We start from the raw sequence: 14,556 nt of genomic DNA, 5'->3' as shown, positions 1-14,556 counted from the left end.
ACTCCCCCTACGTCTCGTCCTTCGGGTACCACCGATTGTCCGTCATGATCTTCCGCAAATTTGGCTCCTCACCATTCATCGATGGTCCCAGTGGCATATATATGTGCGATTATTACTAAAGTAATTATTACTAAAGTAAAATTGCATGAAGTCATATGAAATTGATATACCCTCTTGCTTTTACCTTCGAACTTTAAGATTAATTCGCGCTCCTCCTCCGTAAATTTTCCTATACATAAATTGCAAAAAAAACTGGCAGGTAGTTTCTTAAAATTATCGAAGGTAGAAAAATGGGTTTGATAGTAATGTAATAATGATAGCAACGATAATGATAGCTACGATAATAATACAAGGAAAAGATAAATCGATTCTTATTACTAAGTTAATTAACTTAACTAGGATTATAAAGACCGGATGTGCTGACATAAAAGTATGCCAATTTAACGATCGACATTTAAGGCCGAGGTATCTTAAAAATTGTAGCGAATGTGCAATTCCAGTAGTGAAATTACCGGAGTTTTTATTGGCAATTTAAAGATTAGGGTGAAACGTAAAATCACACGAATACATAAAATCTATTATTTCACTGATGCGCGACATGAATTTAATGTATTAAAACTTCTTCATCGTGTTTATAAGTATATTGGATTGTGACGTCCGAAGCAAGAGAAGCCGCACCAATTGAAAAACATGCAACTCGCATCTGATTGCGCCTTGTTTTAATATTATATTCGATATTACTCGAATGAAAAAAGTCAAGTCCTTCTAAATGTCCATCATCCTACAGTTCCTCATCACCGTCACGACTTCCTTCGGAATCGACGATGAATGACTGACGTTTGTTTTGCTTCCGGGATGTATGATGCACAATTGACGTTGCAAAGACAGCTATCGCTGTCAAAGAGGTAACGTTTGTCATGCGATGTGAATGGTATCACTGCGAAACAAAGTGCATAATTCACGAAAGCGTTGTCTCATAAATAAGAAAAACCGATCAAAACGCAGTCAAGTGGTGCACGTTTTCCGCTTTGTCTTTTTTCCAAGAATGTATAATATACATCCCCAATACGCGCATTTTATACGGAGATAAAAAATATCTCCGTCTGATCCTGATCGTCGTATTTGATGATCGAAAGATGATAGAAGTATTTGAACAATATTAAAATTGCGTCGATATTATGTAGGTAAACCGATACTTTTAAGGAAAAATCGCCTCGCGAGAGGGAAGTCGCTAAATTTATCATTAAATCTTTCACGACATGAACCCAGTGTAAAAAAGTAGCACACACGAAACGCGATTGCATAATACGGAGCAAAACATGCGTACTCTTTATATATTTTCTTGAGATATGTATGATAATAATTAAAATTCTCGTGCTTTTTTTAAAAGCTTTAATAGTGGACAATCAAAGATAATGAAGCACTGTACTTGATATTAATTAATAAGATTATTATATAGTTTGTTTGATAAATTTAAGAAAATTTGTAAACACAGAATTTTATTAGGATTATCAAGCGACGTTAAAAAATTTTTTAATCTTAAGCTCGATATTCAAAGAATTGTAACTAGTTATTTTCATTTTATTTTCATTCTGGAAATAATTGTTTAACTTTTATGTTACTTAATTAATTATTCTAATTACAGAATTCAAAATAAAGACTGCAGAAAGAAGTTAAGGAAGATTTATAATTAATTCTAAGATTTATAATTAATCTCACAAAAGTTAATTTTTTTTGCTTTTATTTTTCTATAAGAGTTTTCAGGAAATGTTTATTAATAGATTAATTCATAACTAAATTATTATTTGCAAGATTATTTTAAATCGGATATCTTTAAAAATATTCCATATAACTTTTAAAATAATAAGAAAAAGAGAGAAAAGAAAGTATACTTTCTAGATAATATCTATAGATAATATAAAAACGAATTTAACGTTATATCGCAACTTGCGATATATTATTAAAAGGATATATAATATATTTTAAAAATATCAAAATACTTCCCATTTCATAAAAATTTGAAATATTAAACACATATATTCAAAATTTTATTCAAAACTTTAAAATACAGTCAATGTCTCTCAATCAAAAGTATTGCAATTGTGAAAATATAGCTTCATAGGAGTTACTCGTAATTTTGTTTCATGAAACCTTATAAAAAACAGAATGCATTTGAATAAAAATTGCATGTGTTGTTTAGAAAATGCAACCAAAAGTAAGAAAATAAAGATAAGCATTTAAGAAAATTCTGCTAATAAGATAATATAAGAAAATCATTCTAGTTGCTTAGAAATGCAATTGCAATGTTGTCGGCATATTTTGGCGAGTTATTGTAATTATTGATGTATTGTTTATTGTAATTAATTGGCGATAAACTTACTTTAAGTGAAGTGGTAATGGAATGCGCGGGCGAGAGTCTGCATTCGACCGCGGCCGGCATGTGACTATTCGCCACCGCGTTCTCCATTGGGGAAGGAACTGCTTCGCAGTTAATATCGACCACCCCCGTCCGTCTCTCTTCCCACTTTGGCGAAAGAGAATCGTCTTATACTTTACAACGAGCTGTAGCGTTGCGAGTATCTTGACAAAGATACCAAGAGAAATAAATCATCCTAAAAGTATCTTCGCGCGAGAAGACAGGGACGAGTCATAAAGAGTTTTTTTTGCATTCCAGCAAATTATTTTCCATCCCGTAGTGCGTAGAATAATACTCTAACGATGTGTTAATCAATGAAAAATAGATGTAGTCGTGAAATAATCTTTTGTCATTTCGGCGATTATTTTGAAGAATATGTTTGAAAATAACGTTGCACGTGGATATCTTAATTATTCGTTTGTGAAGTATATAAGTCCTGTTCGCGTTTAGTTGTCGAAACTTTGACGAGCTACATCCGTTTGTCTAATATTTACAATGCGTCAGTCTTGCTTTACTGACTCTGATTAATCGCTTCATTATTCAGTTCAAGGAAAGTTTCTCCTCTTTCGCGAATCAAAAATCTTTCCTCTCGATGATCCATTCTCCTCTCATCGATCTAAACGTTATCCTGACGTTGTAAGAAACGATTAACGAAAAAAAAAAAAATTTATCTCGCTGACTGCGGAAAGTATGAAAGATTGTACTTGCAGTGATAGAAGCAATAACGAATGTATGCCAATGAATGCGCGAGACGGCACGCGATATTCATGAAACTGCATACGGATAATTTCGAAATTCCATCACGGGGAATTCCCAGCGGACACGCTTCCGGGCGATTAGAGAAAGAATTTCGAATAAACGAAGTTTCAGCGACGAATGCAGAAACAGAGTGGAGCGGCAACGGTTGATCGATTTCGCTTGTAATACCCGGTTCATATCGCGAGTCTTATCAAGCTCGTTTGCTATTAGCGGTACACCCGCATATAATACCGCAATTCAATCTGCCGATTTTACCGTTTTCTTGGAAAGAGAAGTCATCTTATTGTATGTTATGACAAAACACATACTTTCCTTACGATCGATTTAATATACCGAAGTTAATCTTAATCACGTTCATTACGAAAATTCCTAGTTAATGAATACCGATGTACAATTATAAATCCATCATTAATAAGGTAGATGTTTTATCTATTTCTTGCAATAACATTTATGTCTTTGAACAGCACATATGAATATTTACATTTGTGTTTGTACTTTCAAAAAGCAAATGTAGTCGTAAGCAAATCACTGGAAAAAAATGCTTATCTTAAATTTCATTACTTTAAAGTTGAAACTGATGAAATCTCATCTTATTATTTTCATAGTAAAAAATATACTGGAGTAAAATTGAAAATTTAGGCAAGAAATGAAAACGTATGTTCAAGATTTAAGGAATGTAACAATACCTTTATTTATTGTAGCTTTCCATTAGAATTGATTAGATTATTTCACGCGAACTTCGCATAAAAATGTACTATGATTAAGGGGAATAATTTACATTTACCTTTGTCAAGTTAACAAACACTCTCATTGAAAATTGTAATTTTGATATGGATCATATTTTTGATTTTTAAAAATGCTAACTTGATAAAGGTTTATATATTTCTCTTCTTTCATTCGATATAAGAAATAATCATAATATAAATAAATCTCTTCACGCAGCAGAAAGTTTAACCAACGTATCGGCATACTGAAATTCCGTACTATTTTCATAGTCGCACATGTCCAAGGCGATTACGCAACTCTCATGAACAACTCTTTTACTATCATTGAGATATCTGTTTAATATCTTGTAGCATTCAGGAGTGGCAATGGAACCTAAAGCCTCCGCACATTCATGCCTGACCATCTCGTTTTCCTCCGTATTTTCCAATGATGCTTGCAATCCTGGCACGGATGTCTCGTCTTGAAGTTGTCCTAGTACAAACGCTATTTCGTTTGAATAGGGCACTACCGGTTTTCAAACCTTTATAAAAAAACAAAACTCGATTAGTTAGTATTTATTTAATATTTTTAGATTAATATAATTACCTTCAGTAAGAGTTAGAATGCTCTCTCTGGTACCCAAATTTCTCAGTGAGAACATTGCTCTGTATCTGTCAAACAACGACTTGCTTTCATCCAACAAAATATCTCTCAAGACTTTTACGTCTGTTATTTCTGCCGGTGGTGCAGGATCAATAGTAGAGTATGAATTCTTTTGTAAGTTCTTTGCATTACTGTTAGACTCTAACCATCTCAATCGATTTAAGGCCAACTCACACGTCTCTGCTACTTCAGGAATAGGATCTTTGCGATACTTTTCCAATAGAGGAATTACCCTTGACTCACCGATAGCACCCAGTGCCTCTCCTGTGAAAAAAAATGCATATAGATATAAAATAGCACAAAGAATGAATACTCTCAAAATTTAAGTGGATCTAAAGAGTAAATAATTAAGATAAGAAAAAAGAATTGTTTTTGAAAAAGAGTTTTCAATTTTTTAAGAGTAAGTTTTACTTTTTACAGTGAGACTTTACTCTCTTAAAAATTTTAATAAACAGATTCTTTATTTTCCTTTAATTTTTCTTTTTGAATAGATTATTGAAGCTTGGATGAAACTTGTGCATGCCAAACACATACCAGCTTCATGACGTACCATCGGCTCCTGTGACAGATCTTCCAGGACACTTGTTAAAATATTAATGGCTGCAGAATCTCGCATTTGACCTAGACAGTATGCAAGCTCATGTTTCAACAATGCTGACGGATCTTTGAAGCATGCATGGATCTGATCTATTGCCATTGCACCACCGATATTCTTCAGAGTGAATAGAGCGCGGAATCTCTCTTTCAGAGGCCTGGCAGAGTCATTTAGAACTCCGCCTATAGTCAAAATATCGCTTTCACTCGCTTGAACCATTTTTAATTAAATGTTAAATATTACATATATAAATATAAATGAGAAATAAAATTCCAAATATGTAGTATTAGATCTGTAAAAAAAATACATAGAATATTATAAATATATGTAATTATAAAAAAATATGTAATTATAAAATAATATAAATTTTTAATAAATAATTACACAAAAGAAAAAGAAAAATATTGTACAAAAATATTGTATGAAAATTGAAAAATTTATAACTATAAACTGTTGTCAAACTTCTTACCAATTTAATTAATTTCCAAACGAATATCTATTAGTTTTAATGAGTTGGTATAGATATTACTAATGTATTATTATTATTAAATTAACGATTCATTTGTCTCAATTCAATGCGATAATTTTTTAGGTTAACATGCCATGAGTTAAAGCAGGAATCATAACATATGGAAACAATAGATTTACTCCATATTAGTATATATGGGCCATGTTTTTGAAACAGAATTAGGATCTTTTTTTGATGTGTTTTAGAACGAAATTCTAACAAAAATTGAAGATATCTTTTTTTTATAAGTTTTGGAACACAGTCAGCTGATCGAGACTCAAATAGGAGATTTGTCCAGACTTATTGGGATATGAAGAGTGAAAGCATTCTTCTAATGATTTGTGATACTGAGTACACAATATTTCATAATTATCTAAACTCTTCGATCTTCTATTAAAATTTTTGTTATAATTTGTGCATTATAATTGTAAGTCAAAGGTATATTGACGTGAAATTTTGCGTTGATGCATAAGTAACCTGTAGGATAAAATTGACTTGCATCTCCTAAAAATATGGAACCACAAAAAAATGATCATGACAATATCGCTTTAAGCGCAAGTACAATATTAAAAGCATGTGCCTCGACGAGTAACGAAGGTATATGTACACTTACTGGTATGCTAGATCGCACCGAAGTTAGATACTGGATGCTGCACCTTTATTTTGAAGTATTTTGATGATTTCTCTGTATCCCCATCTAATGCCGTTAGCACAATTTTTGCTGCTAAGTTTTTGATTAATAATTGTGTACCAAATAGAAAAGCTCAGCAATAAGCCGAGCGATAACTGCACTAGAATGGGTTGAGTTGTGTCATGATCACGATTTAAAAATGTATGGATAGTAATAATGAGAACTTTGAATTTAGCGGAGATATTACGAAACCTCCAGGAAGATAAGCACTCTAAATTAACAATTGGAGCATTTTTCGAATTTATGAGAACTGCGTATCAAGTTAATGATAATTGCGAAGGTCTGGCTAAGATATTGAGTGCTAACAGCGAGATCGACTGGCATGAATTAGCCAAAATTAATTTAGACCTAGAAACACATGAGGATAGTAAAACAACCAATGATAACTGCCATCTTAGTACTGACGAACAACAAAATGAGAATAATGATCCTATACAAACATTAATATACAACCTGGCACAAACAAGTAATAAGGAATCAAATTCATTTACATCAGAAAGCATGATAAGTTCACAGTCTTCTTCTGTGACATCTTGTAATAGCAATATTTCTAACACATGTAATAACAGTTCTGCGAAGGAATCTACCAGTGTAGAAAATTCTTCTAATAAATGTTTAGAGACAGAAGATACTATTAAAGAAACAAATCAGTCATCAGATAGTCAAGTCCAAAATGGAAAGGGAAAAGTATTACAGACTAAAGAACATTTGGAAGAGAATGAATGTGATTTGGCGAAAGTCATGAAGGAAAATCTAAGAGATATTTTGCACGAAGGATTATTAGACTCTGTTTTGCCATACATGCTGCCAAAATCTGCCCTATCGCAACCTATTATTAAAAAGTCCACTGCTGTTGCGGATGTTAAGAAAAGTTCTTCTTTGAATAATGTAATTGAAAATAAAACTTCAATTCATAAAGAAAGAGACAAGGAAAAAAATAAGACAAAGAAATCATTGGAGTAAGTATCTTTTAATTGCAATTACATTTTCAAACATCTTGCAACATAAAGTTAAAAGTATTTTTAATAACTGGATTAATTGTCCACGTTTAATAATATAATTGATATTATTTTTTTATAATGCATTATAGGAATGAAGTGGAAATCCATGTTTGTGATGAAGATAAAAATATCAGAAAAAATTTTCGATGTCCACAAAAACTTCTTATACAAAAAATGTGTTATTTCGCTGATGTTACAGCAGGACAGAAACTCGACGAGATAGACATATCGGTCCATTGTGATGTAGTTATTTTCGATTGGTTGATGAGATGGGTGAAGAAGGATATCATAAAAAAGTCAGAATGGCCAGTTTTAGAGGCGAATAGTGTCATTCCAATTATGGTGTCCGCTTGCTTTTTACAAATGGAACCGCTTTTGGAAAATTGTTTGCAGTATTGTCACGATAATATGTCGGATATCTTAAAAACATCAACAATTTTAACATGTCTAGATGATAATCTTCTTACAAGGCATGCATTTTATTATTGTTATAGTTTTGATTGTATTTTACCTGATATATTACATCTAATTTGTAATAAATTATTAATTTAAAATTTTCTTTTTTTATTGATGTTTACAAATAGATTGGCTGAATTATTTACTAATGAAGATGTTGAAATGCTAAAAGATAAAAAAGATAAAATTCAGAGTCGTTTGTTCTGTAAGTTAATCGCTTCTCTAATGGAGACCACTCCAGATAATAAAAAGGGACACTATGGTTCATTGGCTATGATGTTTAGATGTGGAAAGTGCGGCAAGAATGTTATACAATCGATTTCCGATTTTGTGCCTTGCATTCCAAGTGCAATGAAAATTGATAATAAGGGAACTGTTCATAGCAAACATGTCAGGTACACGACACATATTTTTATATATAAGCATTATTATATGCATGAAAAATTTAAGAAATAAAAAATAATAACTTTGCAGAGATTTGACTTGGACATTGAATGATTATGTCGTTTCCTTGCGATCGGAATTGCGCTCTTGGCGCAAAGTATATTGGAGATTGTGGGGAGACTGTCATTTTGTGTTCTGTCAACAATGCAATATATACTTTCCAATACATCAGATCGGTTGGTGCTGCTATCATCCGGAATCTGCACAATTCTTCGTAAACGAGCAACAGAAACCTATGCCCTTCCCATTGGGAAGATATCCGTGTTGTAGTCAATCTGCTTATAGATTTGAAGTTTTATCGAATCATCAAAGTGGATGTAAATACAAAGTTAGTATCAATGTTATGTGTCTTCATAATTGCGTTATAAAAATGAATTTACTGTTTATGATGTATATAATATACTGTTTATAATATACATATAATATACATATAAAAATATAATGAAAATATAGTTTATATAAAGATTTCTATATAGAGTTCTTTTTTTTTAGGAACATGTACCAGATATAAAGGGCGAGAAAGAATTAAATATGTTAAATATCTTGACAGCACATAGAGAAGTGATAATTTTGGAAGCACCCCAGCTTTTTTTCCCAGAAAAAATTACACGGCTAGTAACACGCGATCCGTCTCTTCGTCCAGGCAAATTAGTGTGTAAGGATACGATGTGGTGGAATGGAATCGAGCTTGTGCCACAGAGACCAAAACTTGGTTTGCTCGGTAAATTGTCAACTTAACGCTATCTTTTCTATATATGCAGGATCAAATTCTATAACGCAGAAAAAATTCACAAAACAGGAAAAATTTGGGGAGGTTCGGGACTTCGTCGATTACTTCAAATACAGGATTCGCAAAAGTCTGTACAGAAGATTTATCGGCGAATTTCCGTAACCACGGATATTTCGTCTCCTACTTCCTCGATTACAGACGAAGAAGACGATGAAGACGACGGCGGGACCGTGTACGAGGACAGCAGTGTAGATGACGAATCATATTACAGTGAAGAATCCAATACGTTAGGCATATTAAAGTCGATGGCTAAAGCAAAGCATCAAAGTAGTCACAAGTAACAAATCGTGTTGTTGAAATAGTAAGTATCTTTATAACACAAAATATTTATATATGATTTTTATGTTCCTTTTAGGAATGGTAGATGTTGGAGTGGGAATTTAAATGTAAGACACAATCAAGATAATCAGAGAGATTTTGAAGAAAAAGCTGCGGCGCAAATGACAGCTCTTCTGACAAAGAGAACAATCACAGAGAATTTGTTTTCAAAATTTAATAAGCAACAGCATGGCTATAAAACTAAGCAACCTGTTGGTATGTTTTCCGTGCAATATATTTTATAATTACGATCATATTATGGCTACGTTTCGATATTCCCTATCAATACCGAAAATCTATAATACACGTTACATGCGCTATAAATTTTCAATATTGGTAATGAAATCGAAATGCAGCTATATAGTGAGGTCTAAAAATCCCGAAACTAGCTAATTATCTCAGAAAGTATTGGCTTATTGGAAAAATGTGTCAGATAAAATTGAAAGATTCAAAAAATCTATTTACTGATTTTATTAGTTTGATCTTGGGTGGCGTTGCCAATGTCCAGATCAAGGTCACATCGATTTTTTTTAAATGAAATGCTTTATTTTTTAGCTGGTGCCAAGAACTTTTCAAAATATTACAATAAAGTTCATTCATTTTCATTAAGTACTTTTCGAATTATAAGATTTGAAAATTACAGTACCATCATCATTAGAGTGAGCATTATCCGAAATGTCCGATGATTAAAACCTCTTGAATGTTGTTATGCCATGGATAATATTTATCAAGATTAAGGCCATTGGAGATTGTTTTTCTTGTTTTCGTTTTTACATAAAAATGAATTTTTAATGCAAAAATATTTAATGCAAAAATTTATTATCGATATCGATAAACAGAGATAATTTTATTGTAAAAGTTTTGTATAAAACATTTTTTGATATCTCGAATAATTTTTAAGATACAACAAAAAAACTAAAATCCACGTTACATAAGATTTTATTCCTTTAAACCATTTTTCCATCGCAACTAACATTTTCTAAATTTATTTTTTTATGTATCCTATACAAAGTTTTATTAAAATCAGAATTTAACACTTCGTATAGTTTCCTCGTTAATGAAAATGAACTTTATTGTCAAGTGTTTCGAAAAATTCTTGACATTAGTTATTACATTTTGGATTAAAAAATAGGATGGTCTATTAAAAAAAAAATCAGTATAACCTAATCTTGGCGACGCTACTCAAAGTCAAACTAATCAGTAAAAATTTTTTTAAACTCTACAATTTTAAAACATTTTTCCAATAAATCAATACTTTCTGAGATAATTAACCGTTTTAGGACTTCTGGATTTTATTGTATGTATACTTACATATATATATATATATATATATATGAATAAGGAAGCATGTGAATAATACTTAAAAAAAAAATAACATAAATAATATGTATCTGAAACAGGTGGGACATATGTAAAACTAGAAGTCGAGTTTCGCGAACGATTGGCCCAGTCATATAAATACAAGAATCCTTCAATAGGAAAGACTCGTATTAAGTCAAATAAATCTTAATTTGTATATAGATACGATTAAAGATTTGTTTGAAATATTATTGGAAAAATTTTGTTGTGATTTTATATAAGGTATACACACACACACGCGCGCGCACGTACACACTCAATACTCCATATCAATTAATAATTAAATAAGAAATAGGATAAATAACTTTAAGTTTTTTTTCAATTAATATGTTTTATTAAGAAATTAAATGAATTAGTTATGAAAAGATAAAGTTGAATATCTATATAATTCTTTTAGTATTGTAATATTTGTAATAAATTATTAATCTATAAATATTAATCGATATTTCGAAAAATACTCTTTTATTGTACTTTATTCTTGATTTAATCTAATAAATTAGACGCATCACAGTTGTCACTTATATCATTATATCATTCTTAATTATCATATCACTTCTATCTAACAAGTTGTTCAATTCCATCTCTGTAAAAACTACAAAAAAAATTGATCTACTAATTTCAACAATTCTTTATATACCTTTATATACCTTTATTATTTAGAAAATGTGATGGTCAGAACTTACCTTCTTTTTCAGATGTAACAATTTTGTATTCTTTAGATTCCATTAACTTTTTCATCTCTAATACCCTATTTATATTAAGAGATTGTAGTTCTTTTGACATAACCATTTTCTCCAAAATACGTTTAGCATCGGCTCGTTTCATAATTGCCTCATCAATTGTTCCTTTAGTGCATAGTTTGTAGATAACCACGGGTTTTGTTTGCCCTATTCTATGACATCGAGCCATAGCTTGTATGTCCACTTGTGGATTCTGTAAGCATTGAAAAGCAAGTGTGTGAATAAAATACGGATATCAGCAAAAATGGAAAGTGTGGAAAATTATATTGATATTAACTCACCCAATCACTATCATATACAATAACAGTATCAGCACTCATTAAATTTAATCCAATTCCACCAGCTCTAATTGATATAAGGAACAAGAACATATCTGGATCGTTATTAAAAGTAGCAATATTTTGTTTCCGTACTTCAATTTTAGTAGTACCATCTAATCTCACATAATTATAATCTCGTAACGTAAGATAATCTTCAATCATATCTAAAATCATAGTCATTGTCGAAAACAATAAAACTTTGTGACCTCGCATTTTCAGTTTTGCCAGCATAGCATCCAATACTAACAGTTTACCGGAGGATCTGATTAAATCATTATCAATTTTCGGTAAACCAGTCGAATTCAGTGGGCAGTGAACCAAGTATGGATGATTCACTATCTTTTTATACATTGGCACTAGAAATATAAATAAAAGTGAAATAACATAAAACGTGTGAGATAAAAATCATGTGAGATATTGCGTTAATGCAACAATATTTACTTCTATTTTGAAAATTAATACGGACAAGGAACTCTCTATTACGTTCTGTGACATCAGTATATTGTTTGCATTTCGATAATTTATCCTCAGATTTGGTTGGTTTCTGTTTAATATTATTATTTACTGAAATATTCAATTCTCTATTCTTGGATTTGCTCTTGATAGATCCGTACGGACTTCTCAAAAAACATTGTCTTTTCGGTCTTTCACCATTTACAGTTTGTATAATCAGATCCGGTACTTCGATTTTACTTAACATTTCTAAATCATAATTTAATACTGCCTTATATAAATCGTATTGCAATTCCGTGAGTGGCGCATAAACTATCAACTCTTTCTTAGGAGGAATTTCTAAACAAACTTCCGATTTTACTCGTCTTAACATAAATGGTTTTAAAATTTCGCGTAACGATGACAATACATGTTTTTCTTCTTCCTGCTTCAGAAGTTTTTCAGTGCCATGTTGATATTGAAGTTCTTTAACGTCAAACCACGATTCAAATGTGTCCAAATCATCAAAAATTTCTGGTAATAGGAAATTCAAAAGAGACCATAACTCGGATAAATTGTTTTGAAGTGGCGTTCCAGTTAATATTAGCCTATTCATGGAACGAATACTATGCAGCACTCTAAAAAATAAACATTATATACAAAGCTTAATGTTAAAAGAAAAATAATACAAAAGTTCAATTAAATGAGAAAATCATTTTCTAAATTAAGTATATTTTTTAAATATCTACCAAATATAGATATATCAAAATATCTATTATTTTATTGAACTTGTAATCAGTTTTGAAAAGAACTAAATCACTGATTAATTTTTAGTGGTTACATACTTGATCAGTTTACATTTATAATTTTTTATTCTATGTCCTTCATCTATTATGATGTATCTCCATCTTAGAGATTGAAAGAATTTACTTTCGTGTATTAGTACTTCATATGTAGTGAGTACAACAGGTTGTGTCCTATAATTATCTTCGACAGGATGTATACATTTAATTTTCATGCGTACAGCGTTTCTTTTTTCTATTGTGCCATGGAATAAAAAGATCGGTATGACGGGAGCGAATTTTTCAAATTCTATGAGCCAATTTGGTATAGTAGAGAGAGGAGTAATTATTAAATAAGGCCCTGCTTGTCTTTCTTCTACAAGATGACATATCAGAGCTATCGTTTGTATTGTTTTTCCAAGTCCCATTTCATCAGCCAAGATTCCACTCAGGCTGTTTTTATGAAGCAACTTTAACCATTCTAAACCCTTTAGTTGATAATCGCGCAGATTGCCACAAAAATATTTCGGTAATATCGATACAATATCAGTGCTGCTAACATTTACTTTTGATTCCGGTTCGAATTTCAATTCATTATCCGAATCCGCAGATAATTCTGCCTCTATCTCTTCTATGCTCAGATTCTTTTTTTCCCTTGTAGACTTTACCTGTCTCGTTATCTGTAAAACATTTAATCAATTTTAAATTGTGTCTGTGTATCCAAGAATCTAAATCTTATTATACTTGCCTCTGTAGATATGTATTCTTGTATGTTATATTTTTTTCCACTAGCTTTCTTCTTCTTCTTTACTGGTGATATATTTTCATCATTTTCAATGGTAGATTTTTTTTGTGGAACAAATTTGTAATGATTCTTTTTGGCAACCTTTTCATTTTTATTATTTTTATTTTTATCTTTATCATCAATCTTATTTATCAAATAGGATGAATAAAATTTGCTTTTATTCAACAAATGCATCAAATGTTTGTATCTCTGCTCGTTTGCTTCCTTGTTATATTCCTCCTCCTCTTTCTTTTTAAGCTCAATTTCGCTGGAATTTCTTCTACGTTTTATTGGCTTTTTCACTTCTTCCAATGGACCATTATTAAACTTAACATCACTCGGAGCAATTAATGTATCTTCTACAAGAGAAAACGAAAGAATTTTAAACAAGCGTCACTGGAGTGTATTAAATTCATTGATATATGATTTTTAAAAGAGAAGACAAAGTCTATAATGTCTCTTTGCTAAATCCTTTATTGAAATTCTCAACAGAAAACCAAATAATCAAGTATCAAATATTGGACTGGATTTTTATCTAACACTACGTTCATTTTTCAGCATCAAAACACATGATTGAAATTAATGCTTGATATTATCAATTTTGATTACATGACTTGTTTTGATACTGAAAATAAACATTATAGCATCAAGTGGAAACTTAGCCTTGTTGTATATTTATAAATACACATCCAAGAATGTTTATAAAAGTTGGAAAGCAAACTTATATATATTTATATATACATATATATATATATGTATATTTATATATATATATATATATATATATATATAT

The 14,556-nt window shown here is 30.9% G+C and overlaps 3 protein-coding genes across 3 annotated transcripts; 1 reads left to right on the top strand and 2 right to left on the bottom strand.

Moving 5' to 3' along the window:
• Positions 1-4,109: 4,109 nt before the first annotated feature.
• Positions 4,110-5,357, bottom strand: LOC105617358 (deoxyhypusine hydroxylase). Its single transcript, XM_012198918.1, is given in 4 exon segments — positions 4,110-4,392; positions 4,394-4,421; positions 4,487-4,807; positions 5,078-5,357. Coding segments are annotated over 4 exon segments (912 nt in total).
• Positions 5,358-6,158: 801 nt separating this feature from the next.
• Positions 6,159-10,856, top strand: LOC105617218 (uncharacterized protein KIAA1841 homolog). The gene is made up of 9 exons (XM_012198785.1): positions 6,159-6,243; positions 6,513-7,296; positions 7,428-7,808; positions 7,923-8,189; positions 8,269-8,566; positions 8,731-8,959; positions 9,038-9,305; positions 9,384-9,562; positions 10,747-10,856. The coding sequence occupies exons 1-9, from the start codon at positions 6,159-6,161 to the stop codon at positions 10,854-10,856; spliced, it is 2,601 nt and encodes an 866-aa protein (XP_012054175.1).
• Positions 10,857-11,223: 367 nt separating this feature from the next.
• LOC105617356 (lymphoid-specific helicase-like) lies at positions 11,224-14,126 on the bottom strand (the record flags this gene model as incomplete). The annotated part of the gene is made up of 6 exons (XM_012198917.1): positions 11,224-11,297; positions 11,389-11,638; positions 11,727-12,121; positions 12,207-12,835; positions 13,043-13,659; positions 13,728-14,126. Coding segments are annotated over 6 exons (2,364 nt in total), but the record flags the coding sequence as incomplete, so codon positions are not given.
• Between the last annotated feature and the right edge of the window lie 430 nt (positions 14,127-14,556).

This window comes from Atta cephalotes (genome assembly GCF_000143395.1).
Source record: "Atta cephalotes unplaced genomic scaffold scaffold00012, whole genome shotgun sequence".
Taxonomy (NCBI): domain Eukaryota; kingdom Metazoa; phylum Arthropoda; class Insecta; order Hymenoptera; family Formicidae; genus Atta; species Atta cephalotes.
The sequence above is the reverse complement of the archived record's forward strand: the minus strand, read 5'-3'. Positions and strand labels throughout refer to the sequence as shown.

Coding starts and splice junctions, on each gene's coding strand:
- LOC105617218 (XM_012198785.1), top strand. CDS start 6,159: ATGGAACCACAAAAAAATGATCATGACAATATCGCTTTAAGCGCAAGT. Junction 6,244..6,512: donor TGCCTCGACGAGTAACGAAG/GTATATGTACAC, acceptor CTTTGAATTTAG/CGGAGATATTACGAAACCTC. Junction 9,563..10,746: donor TAAAACTAAGCAACCTGTTG/GTATGTTTTCCG, acceptor TATCTGAAACAG/GTGGGACATATGTAAAACTA.